A 12,708-nucleotide genomic window follows, 5' to 3' on the forward strand; every position below is an offset into this window, starting at 1 on the left:
CATGGATCGCTATGTGCTGTGGGAAATAAATTCAACATACGCCTCTACTTACGAACATTCGACTTACAAACGTTCAAAGATACGAACAAACCCTGTCCGTATGTCCAGTTGCCTGCTCGGACCGAGAGTCGTAAGTTCAACCGCCGTGCAATAGATGGCGGTGGTGGCATCTACGTCTGCAGAACGTGAAGAACCAGTGGCATCTACATCTGCAGAACGTGAAGAATCAGTGGCATCTACATCTGTAGAACATGAAGAACCAGTGGCATCTACATCTGCAGAACATGAAGAACCAGTGGCATCTACATCTGTAGAACATGAAGAACCAGTGGCATCTACATCTGCAGAACGTGACGAACCAGTGGTATCTACATCTACAGAACGTGACGAACCAGTGGTATCTACATCTACAGAACATGAAGAACCAGTGGCATCTACATCTACAGAACACGAAGAACCAGTGGCATCTACATCTGTAGAACATGAAGAACCAGTGGCATCTACATCTGCAGAACGTGAAGAACCAGTGGCATCTACATATGCAGAACGTGAAGAACCAGTGGCATCTACATCTGCAGAACATGGATAACCAGTGGCATCTACGTCTAAAGGAGATTATACAACTCGTAAAGCCATTCCCCGTGTTTAGTGTCCATGCCGTACAGCGTGTTTGGAATCGACAGCAGTAAAGTTGGACCTACGAACAAATCCGCGTACATAGAAGACTCGTTTTCAGGAGGGGCCCAGTGGAGGTTTTTCTCAGTGGGGGGGCAACGTTGCCGCTGTGAGCGATCCCGATGAGGTTAAAACGGCGAGTGGGTTTCCAGCATTTGGGATGTTTGGCCAATTCCCAGTCTCACGGCATGTTTCTTTTTCGTTCAAGCTGTTGCAGGAAAGCGGAGAAACCCGGGGGGCAGAGATGGGGATAGCATGCAAGAGAAAGGCACCTTAGGAATTGAACCCATGATCCATTGAAGCCAGCAGGTCTTTCCTGCTGTATGTATGTGTGCACGTTGAACTTCTTTCACACCGTACGTAGCCAGCCGTGCTGATCGGAGGTGCAGGGGGAAGGGAAACAAGCTAAACACAAATAGCGGCTCTGAAGAAACGAGTTTTGCCGTTTAGTGGCTCCCTAATATCGCATTCCGACCGCAGGTATTGTGGTCAATGCAAACATGACTCCTCGTAACAAAAGGTGTCAGTTGTGTTGCCAGATAAAAGGGTAAAAAAAACAATTATCATATTTTGCTACTGGCAAAGGAGGTTCCAATGGTGTTGTTGCTGTTGTCGCTGTTGTTGTTGTCGTCGTTGCTGTTGTTGCTGTTGTTTCTGTTGTTGCCGCTGTTACTGTTGTCGCTGTTATTGTTGCTGTTGTTGCTGTTGTTGACGCTGTTGTTGTTGTTGCTGCTGTTGCCCACTGCAGCTCCGGAGATGGTGGGGAGGCAGCGGTACGGGCGGCCTGTGGACCTGTGGGCGACCGGCGTCGTCATTTACATCCTGTGAGCACACCTACACACACCTACACACACCTACACACACCTACAAAGACAAAGATCCCCCGTATAGCCTTAACAGACTGTAGGGGCAAGTGCTGTTAGCGAGCACCTATGAAGGCTAACACGGCACATGAAAGGGTGGGTGGCCAACACCACGCCCGACCGCCTTTGTCTCCCTAGCGGCGATGTTTACACATCGCACTAGGTACTCATTTTAGGCTGAGTCGACCTAGGGGAGGCCCGGGACCGGTTCAGATAATCGTCACTGGTGTTGGCCGTGAGCGGGAATTGAACTCGGGTCGCCGGGTTCATAGCGCAGCGCGCTAACCGCTACACTATCGCTCCCCACACACACCTACACACACACACACCTACACACTTACACACACCTACACACACTTACACACACTTACACACACACACCTACACACCCACACATACCTACACATACCTACACACACACCTACCCACACACACCTACACACACCTACACACACTTACACACACCTACACACACACCTACACACCCACACACACCTGCACACACCTGCACACACCTACACACACACCTACACACCCCTACACACACCTACACACACCTGCACACACCTGCACCTCCCCCACCCCCCGCACACATCTACTCACTACCGGCAAGTTGACTGCTGACAAGTCGTACGGAACTCCTTACCGATTGCTCCGTGCTGTTGAAGTAACGGCGACATCCGACACCTGCTACGTTCGCAGTCACGAACACGCATCTCTCAAATTGCCTCCTTCAACGCTCATTGGCTGCGGTTTGCCGGTCCTCGCCCCTCCCCCAAATGTCACGTGCGCTGTCGCGTCACGTGACGAAGGTGATTGGAACCACGTGGATGTGCGGTGCCGTGCGCGAAGCCTCCCGTCGGATAACGCCACCCCCCTTGCCCCGACCCCCTTCCCTTACCCCCCAGACTCTCGGGGAACCCACCCTTCTACGATGACCAGGACGAGGAAGACTACGAAAACCACGACAAGAACCTCTTTCGGAAGATCCTAAGCGCCGAGTTCGAGTTCGACTCCCCGTACTGGGACGACATCTCCGATGCCGGTGAGTCACCTCCGTGGGCAGGTTTTACACGGCGGTCCAAAAGGAGGTTTAGTTAATTTTTTTGGTATTTTTGTTAAAATCTGCGGAGTTTCTTTTTTTTTTTCTGGCATCCACGGCACCCCCAAGCTCCACAAAGCGACGTTCACTGACACAGACAAAGATTCCCCGCTCCCCCATGTAGCCTTCACAGGCTGTAGGGGCAAGTGCTGTTAGCGAGTAGCACCTATGAAGGCCGGAACTGTGGCAAATGAGGGAGAAGTGGGTGGCCAGCACCACGCCCGGCCGCCTTTGTCTCCCTCGAGGCGATGTTTGCACATCGCACCCAGGTACTCATTCGAGGCTGAGTCGACCTAGGGGAGGCCCAGGACCGCTTCAGATAGTTGGTCACCGGTGTTGGTGGCCGTGAGCGGGAATTGAACTCGGGTGCCTAGCGCAGCGCGCTAACCACTGCGCCACCACTCCCTATGTTATTTTAGCGCTGCATTTACAAAATACGTATCAATGCAATGCTTAATAATAACATTATTACCATTACAAAAAAATGCTAAATCCGGAGTTTCATCACAAATAATAAGAATAAGATTCAAATGGTTAATACTTTCAAAGGTTACTTAATAAGGAGCACCTTCAGGGCTTCTTAACTGCTCCCGTTCGCTGCTTCTTCTACGGTGGCGTAGCCTTGACGACGGGGCGGGGATGCCATCAGAAATATAAATAGTTTTTGTTACTTTTAATTGCTATCGTAGAAAGGTATTTGTTACAAACAGTCTCCCCGGATTGCGGAAGACCCGACTTACGCAAACCCGACCTTACGGAAATGCTTCCCCGTGAATCGCGTCCACGAAAAAATAGTCCAGTGCGCGGAAATGTTTGCGCCGGTTACGTGAGCGCAAGTAGTGCGGCGCGGCGAGGTCGCGGATGAATACCGCGGGGTGAGGAGGCCTAAGGTGGGCAGCGGCCTTGAACCGCGTTCGGGCTTAAATCGAAGAGTAAGGCAAATGGAATTTATCTTTGATTTTTGGAAAGGAAAATTGTTCACTATGAGACACCTCCTTTAGCAGTGGCAAAATATAGTGATAGGTTTTTACCCTTTCAACTGGTACAAAAACTGACACCTTTGTACAAGGCATCATGTTTGCAATAACCACAACACAAGCAGTCAAAATGCAAACAAAAAGAAACAACTCTGATGATAATGATATGCACTGTCCTTGAAGTTGATTGTTCCACACCCGAGACAGCTTTTCTTAAAAGTTGTTTATTTTTGTTTGCATTTTGACTGCTTGTGTTGTGGTTATTGCAAACATGATGCCTTGTATAAAGGTGTCAGTTTTTGTACCAGTTGAAAGGGTAAAACCCTATCACGAAAATTGTTAAGTTTCTGACATACGGAAAATTCGGGTTACGTATCGTTCTCGGGAACCTAACCCTTCCGTAACCCGGGGACTGCCTGCATTTCGAAAAAAATCTTCTTTCACTCGTTTTCTTTTTTTGTTGAGCGCGTAAGAGTGAAGCGCATAGCAGTGTACGTGTGAAGTGTCTTCCTACAAGATGACTCCCGTAAAAATTTCGATTTCAAGCTTTCGTGACTGCAGGGATTCATCTTCTTGGTTCTTTCGGTAAAGTCACGTAGAAGGGAAATAATAAAATAATAGAAACACAAATAAAAATTAAACATAATAAAGTAAAATAATAATGTAATAAAATATTTTATTATTTGTATTTTTATTATTTTATTATTTCCATTCTACGTGACTTTACCGAAAGAACCAAGAAGATGACTCCCGTAACTTGCGAATTTGCGCTATGGGGGGGAAGGGGGGGGGGGAAGAACGTCTTACACACGGGGACACTCTGGAACTCGATATGGAAATTGTACAGCGATGACCTGCTGTTCTTACATTTAGGTTAATTTAATATAGATTTAATATTTAATGTAATATTGATTATGTCTGTGCACCGCTGTTTTCAATTTCTTCGGTAATGCCGTGGGTTGTTCAGAGTGCTCAGAGACTTTTAGAGCAATTCAACTCACAGTTCCAAAGTTTCGAATTCAAATCCCAGTCGTGGGTTGGCTGAGATCATAATCCTTATTGTGGCAGCAAAAATGAGTGCCAATTATTGGGAAGTAAAATTAAGGTTTTCCTTAAAAACATTTTTTATTGACTCCCGCCTTGGTAATGTGCAATTTCCACCACGAACCTCGCAAGATGAGGACTTTCTCGTTTGAGTGCCTTGATCCTGAATTCGGTTTCATTTGAGTTTTGACCGCCGATGTCCAAATCGCTCGGAAGTCGTCCAATATTGTCGAATCTCAGAAGATTTACGCCTGGATAGTGCCTGGATCACAATCTGAATATTTATTCACACCGGGGGACTCCGACAAGCTACAAAGCACTTTCCCCCAGATCTCCAGTCGTTCCGCGGACGTCCAGCAGAACGAGTGACCTCAACGCAGGGTCAGGCTGCCCGAGGTGGCTGCTGCTGCCCCGTTCTACGCCGTGTGCGGCACAGTGGCAGTGCCACGGCATTCGTGGTTGTACCGCTATTCTACGCTGCCACTTACTTTCATGCTCTCCTACTTCAGCAACGGAATGTTCAAGTAGTGGCGATGACCAGCAGCGTTGTGGGGGAGGCCCCTCACCCAGCCGTTGGTGGGTAAAAATGGCCGCACACAGCGGAGACTAATCCAGCAGAGTATAGAGGTGGGGTTGATGGACCACGCAGGGATGAAGTTGCCATGTGAGCGATACGGTAATGCACACCCCACGATGTACTTCTCTCCACGAGTTTTCGCAAGCACCTCGCCGCCTTGCGATGGACACCGCCCACCTGGATCTGCGTCGCCTCAACCTCACCACAACGCGCTCACGTCGCAGTCAGGGTCGTAGTCATCGTCTGTCATCGTCATCGTCGTCATCGTCTGTGCTTTCTCGTCACCTCTCAGCCTCCACCACCACCACCACCTCCACCACCACCACCCACTTACTACCCTGGACACGAACCACTTTCGTGTCGCGCACAAAGAAGCGTGCGAGCTTCACCGTCGAGTACAATAAATTATTCGTGAACGGTAACTTTGTGGTGAATTTCATTGGTAGTGTACTCAGTGGCGTGACTATGGTTGGTGTCGCGCAGTGCGGTAACTCACGGGGTCACACCCCCCATGGACCTCCTCTCGTACCAGATCATACAGAATCCTTCGTAATGTTTTCTTGTACTAACGTTACTGGTAAATCGTAATTCCCGTATATCGCTGAATGTAATGGCAATAGCCCCTCTTTTTAAATCCTTTATATTAAGTTCACTTACTTGCGCGCTTACGACCATGCAAATCTTTCGGTCGTTTTTTAACCCACTTCCCGTGATCCAATCGAGCTGACATTTTGCACACAGACTCGTTGTGCGTGACAATTTATTTTCGTGAAAAATGTTTTCCATAACTTTACACTTTTTAGGAATTTTTTTTTATATTTGATTACCAATTGCTTAATGGTCGCAGGCAATCATCTGACCCATAGGTGGCAGCCATCTCAAGCCAGAGGACGAGAGGACTCTAGCCGCCACGCATATAAAGGATTTATAGTGAAAAACTTTGTTTTTACGGGTTAATTTTTTTCTTAAAGGGCCCACCTCTTTCTTAAAGGGCCCACCTCTTTCTTAAAGGGCCCACCTCTTGGGGTCCTGGCCTTCGAACGACGCCAAGCTTGGCTCCCGCCCTTCAGAGTCGCGGTCATTTGTGTCCGCGAAATGTCACGCAGCGCGTTACGAATCGCATTCTCGTTATAATGATAATCATCATCATCATCATGGTGAGTGTATTGAAGTTCAGCAGTGGATTGACACCAGTCCTGTGTATGTACAGCCGTCTGGGTGCTGTGTGGCCGGCTGTGAACATTGTGGCTCTGAGCGGCTGTGTGGACATGGTGGCTCTGAGCGGCTTTGCTCATTGTGGCTCTGAGCGGCTGTGTGGGCATGGTGGCTCTGAGCGGCTTTGCTCATTGTGGCTCGGAGCGGCTGTGTGGGCATGGTGGCTCTGAGCGGCTCTGCTCATTGTGGCTCTGAGCGGCTGTGTGGGCATGGTGGCTCTGACTGGCTGTGTGATCATTGTGGCTCTGAGCGGCTGTGATCATTGTGGCTCTGAGCGGCTGTGTGGGCATGGTGGCTCTGACCAGCTGTGATCATTGTGGCTCTGAGCGGCTGTGTGGGCATGGTGGCTCTGAGCGGCTCTGCTCATTGTGGCTCTGACCGGCTGTGTGGACATGGTGGCTCTGAACGGCTGTGTGATCATTGTGTCTCTGAGCGGCTGTGTGGGTATGGTGGCTCTGAGCGGCTCTGCTCATTGTGGCTCTGAGCGGCTGTGTGCGTGTCGTGCAGCCAAGGAGCTGGTGACGAGGCTCATGGACGTGGACCAGAACACGCGCATCACTGCGCAGGAGGCCATCGCCCACCCGTGGTAGGTTACTTGTCCTCGCACAGCAACGACGACGCCGCGACAACAAAGACAAAGATACCCCCCCCCCCCCACCCCGTAGCCTCTAGCAGACTGTTGGGGCAAGTGCTGTTAGCGAGCAGCACCTATGAAGGCCGGCACGGCGCACGAGGGGGTGGGTGGCCAGCACCACGCCCGCCCGAATTTGTCTGCCGAGTGGCGATGTTGACACACCGCACCAGGTACTCGTTTGAGGCTGAGTCGACCTAGGGGAGGCCCAGGACCGGTTCAGATATTCGCAAGCAGATTGACGGTGTGAGTGTGTGTCGGTAGAACAGGGGAAGAATATACAACTTCCACACACACACACACGCGAACAAATACTCTCACAAGCACACACTCGCCCACTCACACTGTCACTCTGCAGAGCAGGTGAAGAACATACAAACTCCACACAGAAGTGAGACCGAGTCAGGAATCAAACCCGGGTCCTTCTTGCTGTGAATGTTACCACCGCCGCCTCCCAAATGAGTGTCGAGAGGGTGCGCATGCATCCGTGAACACCATGGCCCCCCGTCCCACCTCCCCCCCTTCTCGCCCCTTGCGCCGGTGTTAAAATAGCAAACGTTCACCCATTTCCAGGTCGTGTCCCAGATACAACACCCCTGGGTTCGCGTCTCCTCTCCGCAGAGCACACCCAGGAGAGCCCCCGACCCCCCCCCGTGACTCCACACGCACCACACGCGCCACGCGCACCACACACGCAGCACACGCACCACACGCACCACGTGCACCACACACACCACACGCATCACACGCACCACACACACCACGCGCAACCACACACACCACACGTACACACCAGGGGTGCAGGCGCTGCACAGGGGTTGCATGCATTCACGGGGCGAGCGATGGTCTCAAATGTAATTCATCATTCCGCAGGCTTCGTTGGAATCACAGTACAGGGGGAGGGCTGTGGGAAGGAATAGGCTCGACGCATATGCTTTATTATAATAATAATAATTACCATAATAATACACAATACATTGGCTTATCGGTACACTTTGTGGATGAAGGCCACCACGCACTGTGTCGAGCCATGAGGGATTTGTGACCAAGATGGATTGGTAACGAGTGGGGTCTCAAGACGAAGCTAATTAATTTCCCGTCACTGATGTAAAACTAAACTATTTATTTACCAAACTATTTTATTTTCTTCCCAGGTAAGGCCCCACTGAGCTACGTAGCTCTTTTTCAGAAGCGACCTGGCCACAAAATGATAGCTCAATGAAGTGGCTTATTGTCACGTGGACATTTATAGCAGCCAAATACTCTAAACGCACTTTGATTCTAAATGTGGAGGGAAAAACCGGAGGACCCGGAGAAAAATCCACGTGACCACGGGGAGAGAGACATACAAACTCCAAATCTACAGCAAACATCACGGTCGGGATCGAACCCACGACCTCCTGCACACCAGGCGAGGTCATTAACATCTGCTAGCCACCGTGATGATGATGATGAGAGAGAGACGCAAACTCCAAATATACAGCAGCAGGCGGCAGGGTCGGGATCGAACCCACGACCTCCTGCATACCAGACGAGGTAGTTAACATCTCACCACCATGATGATGATGAGAGAGAGAGACGCAAACTCCAAATATACAGCACACGTCAGGGTCGGGATCGAACCCACGACCTCCTGCACACCAGGCGAGGTAATTTTAACACCTCGCCCTTGTCCAACGCTTGAAGCGGTGCTCATTTTATATTGACCCCAGACGGATGATTGATAAGTAAGTTCGACTTCCGCATGGGACTTGAACTCCCCGACCTTCCAATAGCCGAGTCCTCAAAACCTCCTTTGTAACCATGAGCCGGGGGGTGGGGGGGGGTCGTATCGCAGTGTGCTAACCGCTGCGCCACCACTCTGCGCCATGCACACGTGTGCACGAAATGTTGCCCTTCAAAGCCAAAGTGATGCCTGCGGTCGTGTTAGCGTTCGCGCAGCCCACAGCGGGGGCGCGTCAGCGTCGTTCGGCTCGGAGAAAGAAGACAGATCGATGAGTTTAGAGAGGGAAAAACTACAAACAAAACCACGGGTAAAATATGTGTTCAGTTCAAGGGGTTAGACAAAGCATTGTGGATCAATGTTTCATTTGTTCTCACCTTGAAATCTGTGGATTTGAAGTCAGTTGTTATTTATACATCTATATATAAAACGTGAAGACTGCTGATGAAATCAACAATGAAAATACACGATGACAATAGTGGAATTGTGTCCTTTCCTTTACCCAACTAACCTTTGCTCAATAACGCTCTGCTGACGAGACACTAAATACAAGAGTTTGGTATTTTCGAAGAAGAATAAGAAGAGAAAAAAACCCACAATGCTGCTGAGAAAATGCATTCCCAGAAGGCTGTGCGACTGATGCGTTGAGTAAAACAATCTCTCCTTTCATCTTGATTGATTTCAATTATTTGCCTTCTCCGCAATGGCGATAATTATTGTTTGTGTGTGCATGTTGAACCTCTTTTGCACCGTACATTGCCAACCGTGCTAATCTGAAGAGCACGACGTTGTTTCGCCCCACGTCTCAAGACGCTTTTCATTTTAGAGAGTTCTGCCGGCGATGTTTTGACAGTTCCAAAATTAATATTTTGTGCGCGTGAGGAATTTGGAGTGCCGGATGAAGCATTTGCAGGATGTTCATCTCACTCTACCTTTCTCTGCCTCAATGTCTCTCTCCGTCTTTGTCCGTATTACCTGCCTGTCTTGCAACCCAAAAAACAAAGATCTCATGTGTAGCCCCAACAGACTGTTGGGGCAAGCGCTGTTCGCGGGCACCTATGAAGGCCGTAACGGCACATGAAGGGGTGGTGTGGCCAGCACCACGCTCAGCCACCTTTGTCTCCCTAGTGGCGATGTTTACACACCGCACCAAGTAAAACATTTAAGGCTGATTATCATCACCCGCGTCGGCCTTGAGCAGGAAGCGAATTCGGGTCGCCAGGTTTGTCGCACCAACTGTTGTTACACCAGCGCCCCCCACACAGGCAAAGACAAAGGTCCCCCATGTAGCCTGTATCATAGCGTTAGGGCAAGTGGTGTTTGTATACACCCACCCGTACACACACGCCAGTGCCCCTCCAGAAGCAAAGAAGAGTGTGCTGCACTCACTCACTCTCTCACTCACTCACTCACTCTCTCACTCACTCACTCACTCTTTCTCTCTCTCTGTGTGTGTGTGTGTGCCCTCAAGGGTGTCCGGAAATGCGGCATCGGACAAGAACATCAAGGATGGCGTCTGCGCTCAGATCGAGAAGAACTTCGCGAAGACCAAGTGGAAGGTGAGTGCCGTTCGAGCGCTCACTCACTCTCTCTCTCTCGCTCTATCTCTCGCTCACTCTCTCGCTCACTTTCTCGCTCACTCGCTCGCTCACTCTCTCGCTCGCTTTCTCGCTCACTCGCTCGCTCTCTCTCTCTCTCGCGGCGGCTAATGACGCAAGGCTCCTCCTAAAGGCACGGGTTCGTTTCTCACAGCAAGTACATCCAGCCCGGCTGTCCCTTGCTTAAACCCACAGTATCAATGACGGCCCCCGCTGGAGTTATCCGTTGAAGGCCCCTGCTAGAGGCCCCAATTATAGGCCCCCGCTGGAGGCCCCCGAGAGAGGCCGCCGAGAGAGGCCGCTGCTAGAGGCTTTTGCTGGAGGCCCCCGAGAGAGGCTACCGCTAGAGGCCCCCATTAGAGGCCCCCGCTAGAGGCCCCCGAGAGGGGCCCCCGCATGAGGCCCCCGAGAGGGGCCGCCGCTAGAGGCGTCCGCTGCCGCAACGTGAACCTCCGGAAGCGTCGACCACGCCCGGGACACGAACTCCGTTTGCGGCGGCGAGTGGTCGGAGCCTCTGTGACGAGCGGCGACGCCGCAGCTGACGAGCCGGGCACGGCCTGCGGCACGACGCTCATCATCAGGCCTGGGGCACGACGAGACACAAGCGACTCAAAAAACTTAGAGGGCCTCAATCTTGATTTAATGCTTTCGTGACTGCAGGAATCCATACTCTTTGGTTCTTTCGGTAAAGTCACGTAGGTAGAAAGAGGGCCTCCTCCTACCTACCCACCCACCCAACACCCCCCTCACCCACCCACCCACCCACCACTCCCCTCACCCACCCACCACCCCGCTCACCCACCCACCCACCACCTCTTCACCCACCCACCACCTCTTCACCCACCCACCCACCACCCCCCTCACCCACCCACCACCCACCCACCACCCCGCTCACCCACCCACCCACCACCTCTTCACCCACCCACCCACCACCCCGCTCACCCACCCACCACCCCGCTCACCCACCCACCCACCACCCCGCTCACCCACCCACCACCCCGCTCACCCACCCACCACCCCGCTCACCCACCCACCACCCCGCTCACCCACCTACCCACCACCCCGCTCCCCCTGCGCCCCGCGCGCGCCACCCCCAACAGAAGGCGGTGCGCGTCACGGCCATGATGAAGCACCTGCGGACGACGCAGCACTCGGCGCCTCCGTCTCCCGCGGTGGCGATGGGCGGCCCACCGGGCGCCACGGAGGCCGCCGCCACCGCCGGCGACGACGACGACGGCGGCGGCGAAGGAGGAGGGGGGGCGCCCGACCCGAACGGCCGCTCGCCGCAGCCCGGCTCGGCGCGCCCCTCGCCCCGGCACTCCGAGGCCGGCCCGCCGTGCGCCACCGACGGAGCGTCCCCGCCGACGCCGACGAGGGGCCCGGCGGTGGCGGCGGCGTTGTCGTCGCGCCCCGGCGGGCAGCCGTCGCCGTACTCGGCCGGTCCGCGAGCTGCCGCGCCCGCCGAGGGTGAAGCTGAAGCGGCGGTTGCGGCTGTGCCGGAAAATTCGATCGTCATTTGCGTTCACGCGAGCGATGGCGACGGAGCGGACGAGGCAGGGAACGAGTTGCGGTCCGAGATGTAGGGAAAGTCGCCGTCGGTTTTGTCGTCGTTTCGTGATTTTGGTGATGGGGGGGGGGGGCGGTCGTGTGGGAGAGGGAGGGGGGGTTTCTCACCGTGATTGCCGGATGAGATGTCTCGTTGGTTGGTTTCGCGGCGAGCCCGACCGGCGTTTGAAGTCACGTCTGGGATGTTTTGCTTGTCGCTCGGAGGACAGGGTGCGTGTGGGAGATGCGAAAATAAATACTCGGAGAATAAAAAAAAAACTTAAAATGTAAATGAGAGAGTGGCACGCGTTCTTGAAAAAGGCCACGCACGTTTGAGAAATATATATTTTGGAGTAAGTAAATATATGCACACAGAAAATGTGAAATTGCATTTTTACGCCGTGCGTTTTATTTTCAGATTATATTTGGTACGGATGTAATGATTCATCAAATCAATTAACTGACTTTGATTCGTAAACTTGTGAAGCATGTATTGAATCCTGCACGTAACAATTGATTCTTTTCAGTTTGTATATTTGAAGTGTTTGACACTTTATCAACTTAATTTCACCAGGCAGGAACCCAATGGGACATCAAAGGCCCTCATTCATGTCGAGTGGGTTTTCTTGTTTTTACGAAATCTTGGCATTAAGATCAGCACAGTGAGGCTTTCCTGGGAACACTACCTCTTCTGGATCATCATCATCATCAGCAGCAGCAATGTTAACAGCAACATCATAATAATCAGCAATGTATCT

The 12,708-nt window shown here is 52.0% G+C and overlaps 1 protein-coding gene across 1 annotated transcript in view; it reads left to right on the forward strand.

The window, feature by feature from the left end:
- LOC133355583 (caM kinase-like vesicle-associated protein) overlaps positions 1-12,108 on the forward strand; it is a 73,884-nt gene extending 61,776 nt beyond the window's left edge. The window contains exons 6-10 of the mRNA XM_061572928.1: positions 1,424-1,499; positions 2,447-2,583; positions 6,961-7,039; positions 10,279-10,366; positions 11,506-12,108. Of these exons, the coding sequence (XP_061428912.1) occupies positions 1,424-1,499; positions 2,447-2,583; positions 6,961-7,039; positions 10,279-10,366; positions 11,506-11,988 (863 nt within the window). The 3' untranslated portion in view covers positions 11,989-12,108. The remainder of the gene's footprint in view (positions 1-1,423; positions 1,500-2,446; positions 2,584-6,960; positions 7,040-10,278; positions 10,367-11,505) is intronic.
- Positions 12,109-12,708: the final 600 nt, after the last annotated feature.

Source organism: Lethenteron reissneri, chromosome 51, assembly GCF_015708825.2.
Source record: "Lethenteron reissneri isolate LAM-NWPU_2019-01 chromosome 51, ASM1570882v1, whole genome shotgun sequence".
Classification (NCBI taxonomy): Eukaryota; Metazoa; Chordata; class Hyperoartia; order Petromyzontiformes; family Petromyzontidae; genus Lethenteron; species Lethenteron reissneri.